This window comes from Sorex fumeus, unplaced genomic scaffold (assembly GCF_029834395.1).
Source record: "Sorex fumeus unplaced genomic scaffold, SorFum_2.1 ptg000030l, whole genome shotgun sequence".
Lineage (NCBI taxonomy): Eukaryota > Metazoa > Chordata > Mammalia > Eulipotyphla > Soricidae > Sorex > Sorex fumeus.
Genome location: NW_026606087.1, coordinates 11,036,959 through 11,051,863, shown reverse-complemented (window position 1 = coordinate 11,051,863; position 14,905 = coordinate 11,036,959). Strand labels below are relative to the sequence as shown.

General features: G+C 40.6%; 1 protein-coding gene across 2 annotated transcripts in view; it reads left to right on the top strand.

The window, feature by feature from the left end:
- The first annotated feature begins 305 nt into the window (after nt 1-305).
- SYT9 (synaptotagmin 9) overlaps nt 306-14,905 on the top strand; it is a 229,095-nt gene continuing 214,495 nt past the window's right edge. For both annotated transcript variants that reach the window (XM_056116063.1, XM_056116064.1), the window contains exon 1: nt 306-681. In XM_056116063.1, the coding sequence (XP_055972038.1) occupies nt 537-681 (145 nt within the window). In that variant the 5' untranslated portion in view covers nt 306-536. The remainder of the gene's footprint in view (nt 682-14,905) is intronic.

Sequence of the window (14,905 nt, the reverse complement as noted above, 5' to 3'; positions counted from 1 at the left end):
GGCGTCCAGGCGGCAATCACCAAGTTTGAAAGCAGGACTCGGTTTTCCAGATCTAGCAGGTGCGGTCCAGATTGCACCTTTCTCACCACTCAGCTAAGAGAACGCGTGCAGGACAACACGCAGCCAGAACGGCGGGACAGGGACCCGCTTTGCACCGAGACCGAGTCAGGGGGGTTGCTGCGTGCACACCCGGCTCACTCTCCGGGCCTGGGCGCGGCCGCCTTGAGCGCGGGGTCGACTCGCGGCGTCGGTTGCAGAGTCCCCCGCGGGCGCTCCAGCCCCGGCCCCGCCCCCGGCGGCCGCGAGTGGCGGGCGGAGCGCAGGAGAGGCGCGCGGGGCTGTGCGGCGCCGCCTCTCCCCGGGGCCGGGCGGGAGCACAGCCGGCCCGACCGAGCGGCTGGAGCGGGGAGCTGCATGCAACCGGTGGGAGGCCGGGCCGCTGCTCGCCGCGTCCCCCGCGGCGGCTCGGAGCTGGCAGGCGGAGGGTCGTCTCCCGCGCCCGCCTGCCCGGCGTGGTCCGAGGATGCGGGGGGGCGATGCCCGGGGCCAGGGACGCGCTCTGTCACCAGGCGCTGCAGCTGCTGGCCGAGCTCTGTGCCCGCGGGGCCCTGGAGCACGACAGCTGCCAGGATTTCATCTACCACCTGCGGGACCGCGCCAGACCCCGGCTCCGCGACCCAGGTGAGCGCCGCCGCCGCCGCCGCCGCGCGCGACCCCAGGGCCCGGGGCTGGGAGTTGGGGCTGCCGCGGGGCCTGGGGCTGCAGGGAACGACCGAGGGTAGCCACCGGGCCGGCGCGTGGTGGCCTGATGCTGGGAGCGGGCGCGGACCCCGCGGGAGGCTGCTGCGCCGAGGCCGCGTCCCGGGGGGCTGGGGCCGCGCCGGGGGGACCACGCCCGCTACCTGCGCGGCGCCTGCCGCCTCTCGGGGGGGTTGGGGGGGCGGCTCCCCAATCCCAGCCCCGCGCGCCACTTCCCGGCATCTGATCCCGGAGGCCGCGGCGGCCTCGCGGCGGTGGCGAGTGGGGGGACGAAGCCAGAGGAAACTCTGGGAAGTTGGGAATTGGGGACGGTTCCCCAGCTCCGGCCGAATCCCACTGGGCGCCGCTCACCTGGTTTCCTTCCCCAGGTCTGGGGGGAGAAGGGCGGGGCGGGAAGGGCTCCGGGCCGGGCGCTGGGAGCTCCGGGTCCTGGGCAGTCGGGCCCGAGCCCGTTCCCTGCGGGTCCCTCGGCGTGCAAGCCGCTTGGGCCTGGGCGCCGGGTTCCACCAGCTCCGCTGCCGGCCACGCCTGGGTCGGGGGGCTGGCCGGGCACAGCCTGGCACCAGCAGCTAGCCTCCGCGAAAGTTGCCGGGTTCCTAACTTTGAAAAGTTCATTTATTCTGGCCTGTGACCAATTAACATCCGAGGAGGGAGTTTTTGTGGAGCCATTTGCTTTGCCCAAGGGCCCCAGTTCTCCCACATCTTCTTATCCTCTATTGGGTCTTGCAAGACACATTCCTTTCGAATGTTTACTGGAGATTCTTTTTACCTGGAGACATAATTTTTTCGGCTATTCACTTCATTAAAAAAAAAGCGCATCTTGCAATTGGATTGTGAAAGATAGGGTGAGAAAATGGCTTTTCCTTTGATATTCCTGGGTATATGTATTGGTAATGAGCCACTGCTGTACAAATTATCCTGTATGAATTTACCTCGTTGAAAGCCAATGCGTTATATAAAAGTCCATTTACAGACAGGGAGAATTAGAGAATTATTGAATTCACAAGTAAAATGAACAAAATGCCTGGCTTAAATAGCATTTCCTAGATAGTATATACAAAATGGGTCTGAGGGGTGAAGAGAAGACATCTGTTAAAAGTTTTGTCAGATTTTTCCCTACTCGGCATGGTTTTTTTTCTTCTACTGAAAAATTACTCCAGATCCTGCTGCCAGCAGGTACATTCATTTTCTCAGATGATCACAGAGTATTACTTCAAAGTGAAGAAATTAAGTTGAGAAGTAGCGTTGATACTTAGTGAGCCTGTCCCTGGGATGTAATGTCCAGCTTTTTTGTGCAGTTCCTTACTGATGTGATGTGCTGCACAGACTATAGGCATGAGTGAGAGCATCTCACTGCCTCATCTTAGTGCCTCTCCTGACTGGAGGAGGTTATGTCCTTAAGTAGCAGGAACAAGAAAAGTATTTAGCATGCTTCACCCTAAGTAAGTGTTCTTGTGGAAATGTGTCACTTTCTTGCCAGGAAGGAATTGTTGTGGCACATGGAGACTTTGGCTTTCCAGCAGATAGAGGATGCCTCTTGCTGAGTGAACTGCTTAACAATCTACACCCCTTGGCTGATTTTATATCTCTGTTCTTTTTAGTCCATGAACTGAATTCCATGTGCTTAAATTTTCCTGCTGGAGTGATACCACAATGGGTAGGTCATTTGTCTTGGAAACGGGTGACCCGGGTTCAATTCCTCCACCCCTCTCGGAGAGCCTGGCAAGCTACTGAGAGTATCCCGCCCGCACGGCAGAGCCTGGCATGCTCCCCGTGGTGTGTTTGATATGCCAAAAAGAGTAACAACAAGCCTCACAATGGAGACGTTACTGGTGCCTGCTCAAGCAAATCTATGAACAATTCGAGGACAGTGCTACAGTGCTAAGTTTTCCTGCACTGGGCAGTCCTCAAGGAAGAATCACAGAGAAGGCTCCTTAGGAGAGGCAAATCCAATTCCTTGTCTGAAAAACAGCTATAGATAAAATATGCCTGGCTACCTTGGGTTTCTACAGACATTTTCTAATTTCTTGGGGCACAGGAGTTTGGAGGTAGGCCATGCCCCTCTGGAATTCAGGTTTGTGTCAGGAAGTAACCTGTTCATTAGGCAGGAGTGGGGGACTGAGAACATAGTGAAAGTGACACTGCAGACAACTCAGGTGTACTTGCACTTTAGCTTAGCCTGGAATCTAAGCCAGTCTTCACTGTTCCGTCCTCATCTGTCCCCTCACGTTTTTTCCTTTTTGGAAAGGGTCACACATCTGGTTTTGCTGGAGACTATTTCTAATGAGGTGCTGTGGAAGTGCCAGGGCGACCATGGAGTTCCAGTTCAAACCTACAGCTCCCCCATGCAAAGCAAGACACGCCACATAGTGGCATTCCAGCCCACTGTGCCACTATTTTACTCTTTTTTGTGGGGGGAGGGGGATATGTCACACTGAATCGTACTCAGGGCTTCCTCCTGGCTCTGTGTTCAGGGATTACTTCTGGCAGTGCTCAGGGGAACATATGTGGTGCCAGGTATCAAACATGGGTCAGCTGCATACAAGAGAAGCACCCTACCGGCTCTGTGATCTTTCTGGCCCTACCTACTTTTATATCAGTTTTATTTATAATAAATCCCCTGAGTTGTCTGAGCATACAAGCCAGGAGTAGCTTTCATTTCTGAGCCCTAATGGCTGGAGCAGCTGTCATGTACAATAGGGTGAATGGTACTCCTGCTATTGTGAACCTGAACATCCAGGCACAACCAGGGATGTGAGGCTCTAGAGAGTTGACCCAATAAGTGGGTTCCTTCCCGTTTCATAAAATCATCTACCAGAAACCAGAATCTGTTTTCTGTCTGCTGTCCGTCTATGGACTTGCGTGTTAGTTAGGTTTTTTTCTTAAGCTCAATGGAAGGAGTCTGGGTTTAAAAGGAGAAATGATTTCCCAGAGAACAGAGGGTACACTGCCTCTGGATTCCTTTTTCATATTTTCAGGCAGGATGGTGGTGGGAAGGGATGGTATGTTTGGGCCAAAGATGCATGGGCCATCAGAAGGGCTCTTCTTTACCTATCATGTTGCGGAGCCTTGATTAGGGAGTACAGCAACCTATCTATCCAAACTTGACACTAAGAGAATTTGATAAATGTGTTGGTTTTAGAAAATAAAGCTGAGTTACAGTTGGAATTAGATTGCCTCACCCACTCTATCAGCTCAAGAAAGTAAAGTCTGGGGCTAGAGCGATAGCACAGGGGATAGGGCGTTTGCCTTGCACAAGGCCAACCAGGGTTCGATTCCCAGCATCCCGTATGGTCCCTCGAGCACTACCAGGAGTAATTCTTGAGTGCAGAGCCAGGAGTAACCCCTGGACATCGCCGGTGTGACCCAAAAAGCAAAAGCAATAAATAAATAAATAAATAAAAATAAAGTCCTGATTTTTGAGTGTAATACTTCTTTTCAATAGAAAACAATTAGAATGTTTCTGTTAGTTGACTTTCTATTATTTCATCTATTTTTGATGTGGTACCTTGAAAATCTCAGAGAATAACCTTCATTACAGAGGGGAAAGTAAGTGAAAAGATCCTGAGGTGGGAGTGTTCTTGATGTGATTCAAGGAATAGTGAGTTCAAGTGTTCCAGGAATAGAGTGAAAGATAGAGAATGATAAGGAATACGGGTGAGAGTTGGAGGAGGAAGATCATTTTTCCTAATGATCTTCTAAGTCATTATATGGACTTTAGTTTTCACTCTGAACAAGGGATTGAACTGAAAAATGGCAAAACTTGAGTTGCTATATTGAGAAAGTACTATAGAAGATCAAAGGCAAAGACAGAGAAACTTATTTGGAGGTTGTTTTAGTAATCCAGAGAGAAGGAATAGTGTCTTAAAACAAATTGTAATAGAGGCAGTGAGAAGCAATTGGGTAATGTATTTGTTGATTAGTGCTGGGGTTTATTGGAATGACTAGGGGAAGGAATCAGGAAGAAAATAAAGACTTTTTAATGGTTTTTTTTTTTAGCTTTTTGGGCCACAACTGGCAATGCACAGGGGTTACTCCTGGCTCTGCACTCAGGAATTACTCCTGGTGATGCTCAGGGGACCATATGGGATGCTGGGAATCAAACCCGGGTTGGCCGCATGCAAGGCAAATGCCCTACCCGCTGTTGCTATAGCTCCCCCCAAATGGGTGTTTTTGTTTGTTTGGTTCCATTTTAATTTTTCTGTTGACTTATCATTGTTTAAAAAATTATAAAATTTTGAGGGTTTATCTTTGTATCTTTATATGTGTATAGCTGTTGTTACCTCTCCCTCTACCCAAGTTCCAGGCCATTCCACTGCTCTTTAAATTCCTCTCATTCCTCAACTCCACCTCTCCTCTCCCTCTGGTAACCCATCTAATTTATTAGCTAGTTTTATTTTATTAAAAAAGGATTATTGCATACATTGTTCACATCTCTTGAATAGTTCAATGGTGGCGAGACACAGGAATGTTTATCATCAACTATTCTGTGCTCATCTTTTATAACTGGGGACTTTACCCTCTGCTCACAAGGGTCAGTTGATGGTAGAATGACATTTATTGTATGAAATGAAAAGCATTCTACAACTTCCATTCATTGATCTTGATTATACTTTTTGCTGTCAAAATGAATTTATCTCTTCTCCCTTATAGCACTTTGGCCATTAGTAGTAGCAATTTTCACCTTCCTTAGCTTATTTTTCCCATGTCCAGAAAAGGAAAAAAAAAGATTGGGTCATGTGATTTCTAGGTTTTAAACGTTTTTTATTGTGTTTCTAAGTCACCCTTTGTAGAGTGCTAGCCACTTATGTGCAACAGCTTTATGTAGGTGTTTTCATCCTCACAAGGTCTTAAGAATTTGCTACTCCTAAGTGTTTGTAGACCAGCAGCTTCAGGGAATTTGCTATAGATGTGATTTTTAGGTCCCACCCCAGAGCTACTGCACTTAAACCTGTGGTATTAACAGAATCCTCAGGTGACTTATAGACACATTGAAGTTTGACTAAATTGAACTAAATTCGCTGAAGGACAGGGTTTCAATTTGAAAAAAAAAAAGCGAGCAGACTCTAAGTCACAGTGACTCTTAAGCAAACAGATCTTGTACACTTAAGAATTTAGGTGCTACTGTCAATGAAATCTCCCTAATTTCAATATTCTGTGCTGCTACATTAAATTTAATCTCCATGTCTAGGATAAAGTCTCTGCAATTATAAAGACTCAACTCAGTACTTTTAGTTTGGAATTCTTTTATTCTGGTTACTGGTGTTCCATTGACATTCTATTTTCGTATTTCTAGAAATTCATCTTTATTTTCTGATGAATGTTCACATGCTCAGTGTGTGAAGCTGAGCCTTAGAGAAGGCATATGAGGCAGCATTGATATCCTCTTTCTAAGTGGACTATAACCTTATTCAGGAAAAGCTTTTTCTAGATCAATGGTTTTCAACCTTGACTGCACATTCGAAACATGTAGGAGGCTCTGAAAAAAATCAAACAAAAATAAAGCAAGCAAAAAAAAAAAAGAAAAAAACCAACCAAACCAACAAACCCACTACCATTGACTGAGCTCTACACTAGACCCACTAAAATAGAGTCCCCTGGGGATGGACCCTGGTATGAGATAAGTTTCTTATTTATTTTATTTAAGTGTAGACTGGTAGAAGACAGCTATTGAGATAAGCTCTTCTGAGATCAGTCCATACTACTTTTTTGCAAAATAGGAAAAATAGTATCTAGAATTAGGGATTTTATTACCCTTTTTTATTGTTACTACCTATATTAACTCATTCTTGACTTTATTTTGGTAATATTTTCCATATTTTTATTTTGAACAATCTTAAAATTATCTCTAGGATCTTTTCTGCCTACTCAATTTTTCAGGGAGTGGGAGAGAGAGGGAAAAAGAACAAATGAAAATGAATCATTTCCAAATAGTCTTTCATTAAAAGGCCAGGTGTAGAATCTTCACTAATGTCACATCGCACTGAACTAAAGTAAAATTACTTATTAGAAGATGTACATAGAAAATAATAATTAAACACGACTTCTAAGGATTTTGTAAAAGGAATAATCAAGAGAAAATATCCGTTATAACTCAGAATTTCAAAGATAGTCAAAAGAGAACCAGTCTTAAAGCATTGAATTTTTATGAATAGACACTTATGTGATTGTGCACAATAGGATTAATTTTTAAAAATTAATGTTAATTGCAATCAGGAAATAGGGACTCTTTTAAGGAATGAATGGCATATTGGTTGCACAATATGTGAAATTCTAATTTGCATCTACTTCAGTGACATTTTAGGGCTTCTTCATAAATATTTTATTTAAACAAGTGTGTTTTCATCTCTGTGGGATTCCTCTACATGGACCAGTGAGTGGTTTAGTCAGGAGGTAATTATCAAGAGGGAAAAACAAAAGGAAATTGTGGTAAAAGCATCATAGGCAGCCCTGTAGCTTGCTGCCTCTTTCAGAATAAACAATCAAAAAGCACAAACTTTTTGATGTGGGATAACCTCTCAAGGAAAATATTTAAACTGACACCTAAAGGAAAAACACCTTGAGTCTCCCTGTTATGGAGAATAGATGTGTGCTTCCCCAGATCGTAGGCTTTAAAAGAGTACAAATGCTCCTTAACTGTTTTATTTGAAGGAAATAACAAGTCTACATGCTTAGGTTTATAGAAAAAGGGGAGGAATTTGAGGAGAGGTATAAGTGGGAGATCAGTATTAGTTCTTTTTTTTTTTAAAGAAAAAAAGAATAATTATGATATCATCACTTCTAGCTTCTACGTGAAATCACAGTATCAGCGAGATGTTTATCACTGCTTTTGTTTTTCAAGTGCTTCATGGAATTGGCTCATGAAAGCAATGAGCCAATTCATGAAAGCTCACGAAATAACTTTAAACCTAAACAACTCCTGTGAAGACAAGTTTTTCACAGATCTTATTGAAATAGTTGTGTGTTGTTGTGCATATGTGTTCTATTGACATTAGTAGAAAGGAACTTGAAAGATTAAAAAACAAACAAACATCACCCAGAAAATCAAGATAACAAAGTAGAATAAAGTAAGAATCTGATCTTGGGGACATGGGTGGAGGGAAGGTCATGCTGGTGGTGGGATTGGTGTTGGAATTGGTGTTGAAACATTTAATTCCTGAAACAACTGTATTCTGAACAACTTGGTAAATCATGGTATTACAATAATTTTTTTTAAGTAGATGCTTCTTTTTGGGTAGAGTGCTCAGGGGAGTCAGTGGAGATCCCAGGGCATTGTTGGCGGTGCTTAGGGGCTGTGTGGAGCCAGGGATTAAACCAAATTTCTGAGCATGCAAAGCATACCCCGTTGAGTCCTGTGCTATTTCTCCAGTTCTATATACGGACTTTTTAGTTAATAATTATTTTTGGGTATATCTAAGTCCTAGCTCTTTTTTTTCTATTGTTACCATAACATTTTATATCATAGTGTCCTACTTTTTTTTTGGGGGGGGGAATGCCTCATTGATAAGTTATTAGCAGTGGACTCAAATTACCAGTTAGTAGTGTTATATTCAACAATAAATTAGGTGATATAATGGGAAAATTTTTTTTTATTTTTTTTTATTTTTTTTTTATTTTTTTTTCTTTTTTTATTAGTGAAACGACATGAGGTACAGTTGTAGATTTACAAATTTTTGTGCTTGGATCTCGGTCATACCCCGATCAAATACCCATCCCTCCACCAGTGCCCATTTTCCACCACCAGGATAATATCCCTCCCCCCCCATCCTCCCATCCCCCCATCCCCCCCTGCCACTGTGGCAGGGCATTCCCCCCTGTTCTCTCTCTCCTCCTGGGCGCTGTGATCAGCCAAAGAGGCATTGAGTGGCGAACATGTTCAGCCCAGTCTACTTTCAACCTGCATCTCCCCTCCTGGGAGGATCCTCCAAACACCCTCCACTTGGTGTTCCCCTTTCTATCTGAATTGTCCTTTCCCCTAGAATACCCAGCTGGCCTCTAAGTTATGGAGTAATTCTCCTGGTGTTGCTCTCAGCTATTCTTGGGTATTAATCTCATATTTTATTATTTTATATCCCCCAGATGAATGCTATCTTTCTATGTCTATCCCTCTCTTTCTGACTCATTTCGCTTAGCATGATACTTTCCATATTGTACCACTTGTATGTAAAGTTCATGACTTCATTTTTTCTAAGAGCCACATAGTACTCCATTGTGTAGATGTACCAAAGTTTCTTTAACCAGTCATCTGTTCTTGGGCACTCAGGTCTCTTCCAGTTTCTGGCTACTGTAAAGAGTGCTGCAATGAACAAACAAGTGCAGATGTCACTTCGGCTACACGTTTTTGCCTCTCTGGGATATATTCCCAGGAGTGGTATCGCTGGGTCAAATGGGAGCTCAATTTCTAATTTTTTGAGGAACGTCCATACTGTTTTCCAGAAGGGCTGAACCAGTGGACATTCCCACCAACAGTGAAGGAGTGTCCCTTTCTCGCCACATCCGCGCCAGCAACGGTTGCTTTTGTTCTTTTGAATGTGGGCCAGTCTCTGAGGTGTGAGATGGTATCTCATTGTGGTTTTGATCTGCATCTCCCTGATGATTAATGATGTAGAGCATTTTCTCATGTGCTTTTTTGCCATTCGGATTTCTTCTTTGAGAAAGTTTCTGTTCATTTCATTGCCCCATTTTTTGATGGGGTTGGATGTTTTCTTCTTGTGGAGTTCAACCAGTATTTTGTATATCCTTGATATCAATCCCTTGTCAGATGTGTATTCGGCGAATATTCTTTCCCATTCTGTAGGCCGTCTTTGTATTTTGGTCACTGTTTCTTTGGAGGTACAGAAGCTTCTTAGTTTAAGATAGTCCCATTTATCTATCTCTGTTTTCACTTGCTCAGCCAGTGGCGTGTCATCTTTGAACATACCATTAGCCTCAATGTCATGGAGGGTTTTGCCAACTTTGTCTTCAATGTATCTTATGGTTTCTGGTCTGATGTTGAGGTCTTTAATCCATTTTGATCTTACCTTTGTACATGGTGTTAGGCAGAGTTCTGAGCCCATTTTTTTGCATGTAGCCGTCCAGTGATGCCAGCACAATTTGTTAAAGAGGCTTTCCTTACTCCACTTCACATTTCTTGCACCTTTATCAAAGATTAGATGATCATATGATTGGGGGGTGATGTCAGTGTATTCAACTCTGTTCCATTGGTCTGTAGTTCTGCCTTTGTTCCAGTACCATGCTGTTTTGATTATTACCGCTTTGTAGTAAAGTTTGAAGTTCGGGAGGTTGATTCCACCCATAATGGGAAAATTTTAACAGGTTTTAGATTATTTATTTGTTTTTTTTTATATATTCGATTCCTCCATCCCTCTCGGAGAGCCTGTCAAGCTACTGAGAGTATCCTGCCTGCACGGGAGAGCCAGGCAAGCTACCTGTGATGTATTCTAAATGCCAAAAACAGTAACAACAAGTATCACAACGGATACGTTACTGGTGCCCACTTGAGCAAATAGATTAACAACTGGATGACAGTGCTACAGTGATTATTTTTAATATACCTCTTATACTATGCACATTTTCTGTATTCTCTCTACTTTGTAAATAGTTTTGAGACTCTTCATGGCTTTTTTGCCACACCCTCTAGTGTCAAGGGTTACTCCTAACTGTGCTCAGGAATTACTGCCAGCAGTGTTCAGGAGATCATGAGGGGTATTGGGGTTTGAATCTGGGTTAACCATGAGCAAGGCATATCCATGCTTTTTTTGGGGAACAGTTTGCATACTTAGAATAAAATGTTCTTTCAAGTTTAAATAATATGAGGAACACTGGTGAATGAATCAGGTTGTCTGATTTTTGGGGTGCATAAGCAAATATGAATTCATTATAACATTCTTTTGGGGTGGGATGTTAAACTTTAATTTTTCTCAACAATTTTGAGAACTTAAGAATTATAATTTTTCTGCACATAATGACAGAGAAGAGAATGGACCCATTGTAACATTCTTTTCATTGCAAAATACTGCCTTTATATGAAATATGAAAAAAGTTGTTTTGTAACTTGCCTTTTAGTTTCTGTCTCTTTTTCCAACCTCCCTTATCTCCTAGCATTATGTAACCTTTACTCTAACAGCATTGAACTGATCACTTTTTCTAATTATAATTAAGCTAAAGTAAAAAAAAAAAGTATTCATTGAGTGCCTTTTCAGTGTCGGGTATTAGGTTCAGTACCAGTGAATCAGAGATACATTAAACATGGTTACTGCTCCTGTGGGACTGAGATAAAACAATAATTGCAATTAATAAAATAAAGATGAGAAGGGAGATATTTACTGGAGATATTTGAAGTATAGGAAAAAAAAGAAAAGTAATTTGTTGACTTGGGTAGATTTGCAGAAGAATTCTAAAGAAGTTGATTATAGGGAGGAGCACTTTGCCTGCAGTGTGTGAAGGGGAGAGATATTCTAGCAATTCACCAAAATTCCTTATACTAGAAAGAATGAATAACTAGAAAAATTTTTATTTAGAATCACAAAGCACCTCAAATATATGATGGTGTTTCTGGTAGATTCTGCTCCTTGACTTATAGGTGTAGTCATGTAATTACAATTTTTATATTCATATAATGGCAAAATTGCTTTCTGATGCAATCCTCGAAAAGTATCCTGGTTGTTAAGTAGAGCAAAACAAATAGAGTATGTGTCTGGAATATTGAAGGATGAGTTTGTTTTAGTAAGCACTGATCAGGTCATGGAAGTCCTTTGATGCCATTGTCCAAAAGTCCCCAAAGTCCACAAACTGGGGCTAGGACATGCTGTTGCAGCAATCTCGCAAGGAGTCACCTTTGCTGTGACTTCATTCTCAGAAAGCTGCTCTGGGAAATTTTACAGTGGGGGAAGTTCCATGTGTCCTTTGGGTTTTTTTTTTTTTGAGGTACTCATGGGAATTGAGCTCAAGTTAATGGTGATAATGTTCTTACTATCCAAGTTAAGGTAGATTAGACTCACTGAACAGAAGACTACCTTTTCATGACTCTTAAAGTAAGATAAATAATAGAATTATCATTTATTTTTAATTTAAGGCGGCACTTCTCTAAATAAACTGTAAAAATTAGTATATTCAGTTGGAGAAGAAGATAGGTGCTTGATTCCTGTGGACTGTCTTCCATTTCTGCCAATATGTTAACTTCCTGTGAGAGAAAAACTCAAAGAATGAGTAATGAATATCAATGCCATTTTTGGCACCCATATCAGAACCACTTTTGGCACTTCACTCAGAAAAATCTCAGGTGAAACCTATTTTCAGTTCTGATTTTTCCTGATAATATGGGTGTCTGACGATGAATTAGCTGAGCTAGCTCTGAAGTCTTCCTGAATTATTTCAGAGGGAATGAGTAAACAGCATTGTTTGTTCTTCTTGAATCTGTTCCACCACTACTGCTATTTTAGATTTAATATATCTGTAATATCTCGAGTATATGGGTCATCCATTTTATGGTTTTTAAAGTGCTTTCTGTTTATAACTTTAGTTTTCTAGGAGCTAAAGTTTATCATGTTACAGAATTGATTTCAGAGAGGGTCAACAAAGGAAAGTAGAAAATGCACCCCCCTCCATGTTTCTTTTTATCCTTCTACATGCTATGGGTAGAAAGATCCATTCATTGCAACTCCATACTGCTTTAGTAACAATTTATATGTGGATTACTGTAGGCTTCTCTAGGGGAATTTTGTCCCTACTGGTCTCATTTAACAGTATCTACTCTGCACACCAATAAAGATTAAACTTGTAATTATTTCCCAGTACATTGGGATTTTTAATTCTTTAATGTTTGTGTGTTCATAAGCTTCAGTGAGTCAATCACAGTTGTCCGATTCTTTGTAGCATATGTGTTTATAGTAAAAAGTAAAGTTTTAGGGCTTGTGGTCATAATGCTTTTATTATCAGGTTTTATTCAGGAAAACCCATGTAAAGAAGGAGTTAAGTAGTGACCTTAATCATGCAGCATAAATCATGGGAAAATGTCAGAGGAGGATCAGAGTTGACTTTACATTATCTGATTCTTTAAATGTTATTTTAATATATTTAATGAAGTAAATTCATTAAATATATTAAATAGCAGATATAAATTATATGTGAATTGCCTATTTTTATCTGCTTTTTCTAAATACCCATGCTAATTAAAATACCATTCCTATAATATACTGAACAACCTAAAAGTCATTAAATACGACTTATTTTAAGTTCAAAAATAGTTTATTAAATAATCATGACCTAGAACTCATAAACTTTCAACGAATGAGTCAAGCAGCATTTAAGTAAATAGAACCAAGGTTTTTAAAACTGAAAAGTTAGAAAAATCAAAATCAGAATAGGAGAACACAGCAGTAATAATAAAACACACTAAGCAGACAAGTAAATGACTAGAGGATAGAAGTAATGTATTTAGAAGTTTGAGTTACATAAAATGTCTAATGGAATTTTATACCCCCACAAAAAGGTGTTCATGAATTTTTTAAAAAATTAGTAGGTTATTATCTCATAAGAAAGGAGCATTATTTCAAAAACTCAAACTTTTATCTGCTGTGTCTGTTGACCATAATGCAATGAGACTATCAATGAATGAATAGCAAGTAACATCCCTGTGCTCACCATAAGTAGATGAAATTGAACTCTTTAAGTGAAATCTTGAGTAAAAATATAAATTCATAAAAAATGAGTTTGAAAACCTTAAAATTATATATATTAATTAGACATAGGTATAGATATATAGATATAGATGTAATTGGAATGAAAACATTACGGAATTATAGAGTCCAGTCAAAGTTACATTTAGATGAATATTCATAACTTAAATTGCTAAAGATATATGTTAATATAGTGTGACGATAGTGATATAAGTAAATAGAACATTGGTTAAAGAATCTAGAAGTAGGAAAATAGAGTATAGAAAAATAGATAACACCAATGAATAAAGAAGTTGAGGTATATGGAATACTATGCAGCCATATGAAAAGATAAGATCTTATGGTTTACTGCAACTTGGATGGACCCGAAGGCTGTGAAGTCAGAGGAAGACAGACAAATACCAGATGATTTCACTCATCTGGTGTGTAGAGAAACAAGTTAAAAGAACTGAAGTTAAAAAATGATGACAAACATTTCATCCTGGATTACAAAACTGAGAATGCCAAGCCAGGGAGGGAGTGTGTAGCAGGGAATGAGGTGGATTGGAAGTAACATAAGGACATTGTCAGTGGGTCTTGAACCCTTTGGTAGTGGTGAGGCAAGATGATTGTATACACCAAACAAGCAAACAAACCCTTAAGTGACCATATGGACCAAATTATAATAATTAAATGCAAAAACAAAAAATGAGTTTGCTGAGAGGGCGAGGTGTGGGTTGAGAGCCTCAAGACATTGGACATTAAAATCAGGTAAATATCTTGACCAAGAAAAATGTATTAGAACATGTGAATATAAAAGAAAAGAAAAAACAAAAATAATATAGTAACAACTATAAATGAGATTTAAAAACACAAGAAAATGGCACAAAAGCCAATAATATATAGACATAAAAACTGAAAGGAAAGTATAAATACCTAGAGTAGATAAAAGAAATTAGAATTAACTGGAAGGTAGTTTCTATAGCTCTCTTCCCACAAAAAAGCTATAAACCCAGGTGTTTGTAAATTCAATTCTAATAAAATATCAAGTAATGCATTGTTTTCTGTTGTTGAAGGAGGCATAGCAGTCACTGCAAATTTGTTTTAAATTCTTATTACAAAAAAAAATAAAATGAGGACAGGAATGAAATAAAGGTCACCACTATTTCCATTACCTAGAAAGAATTATGCTTTTTTAAAGCTAGAAGAGAAATTGCTAGATCTGGTTTTTATGCACATTAAATATTTTGATAAAAAATGTTCACAGTACTCTGGAGAGGGTTAAAATATGCTTTTGAAAATGACTTTAGGTCTCGAAAAGATATATTTGAATTTACTTTACATTTGAATTTACTTTGAGGTATGGGCCATACTGCTATAAATCTGACATAGATAATGGAAAAAAAAATTTTGTTAATCTCAAATAAGCCCAAATAATGCACAAATATAAATCAAAACTACAATGAGACATCATTTCACACCTGTGAGAA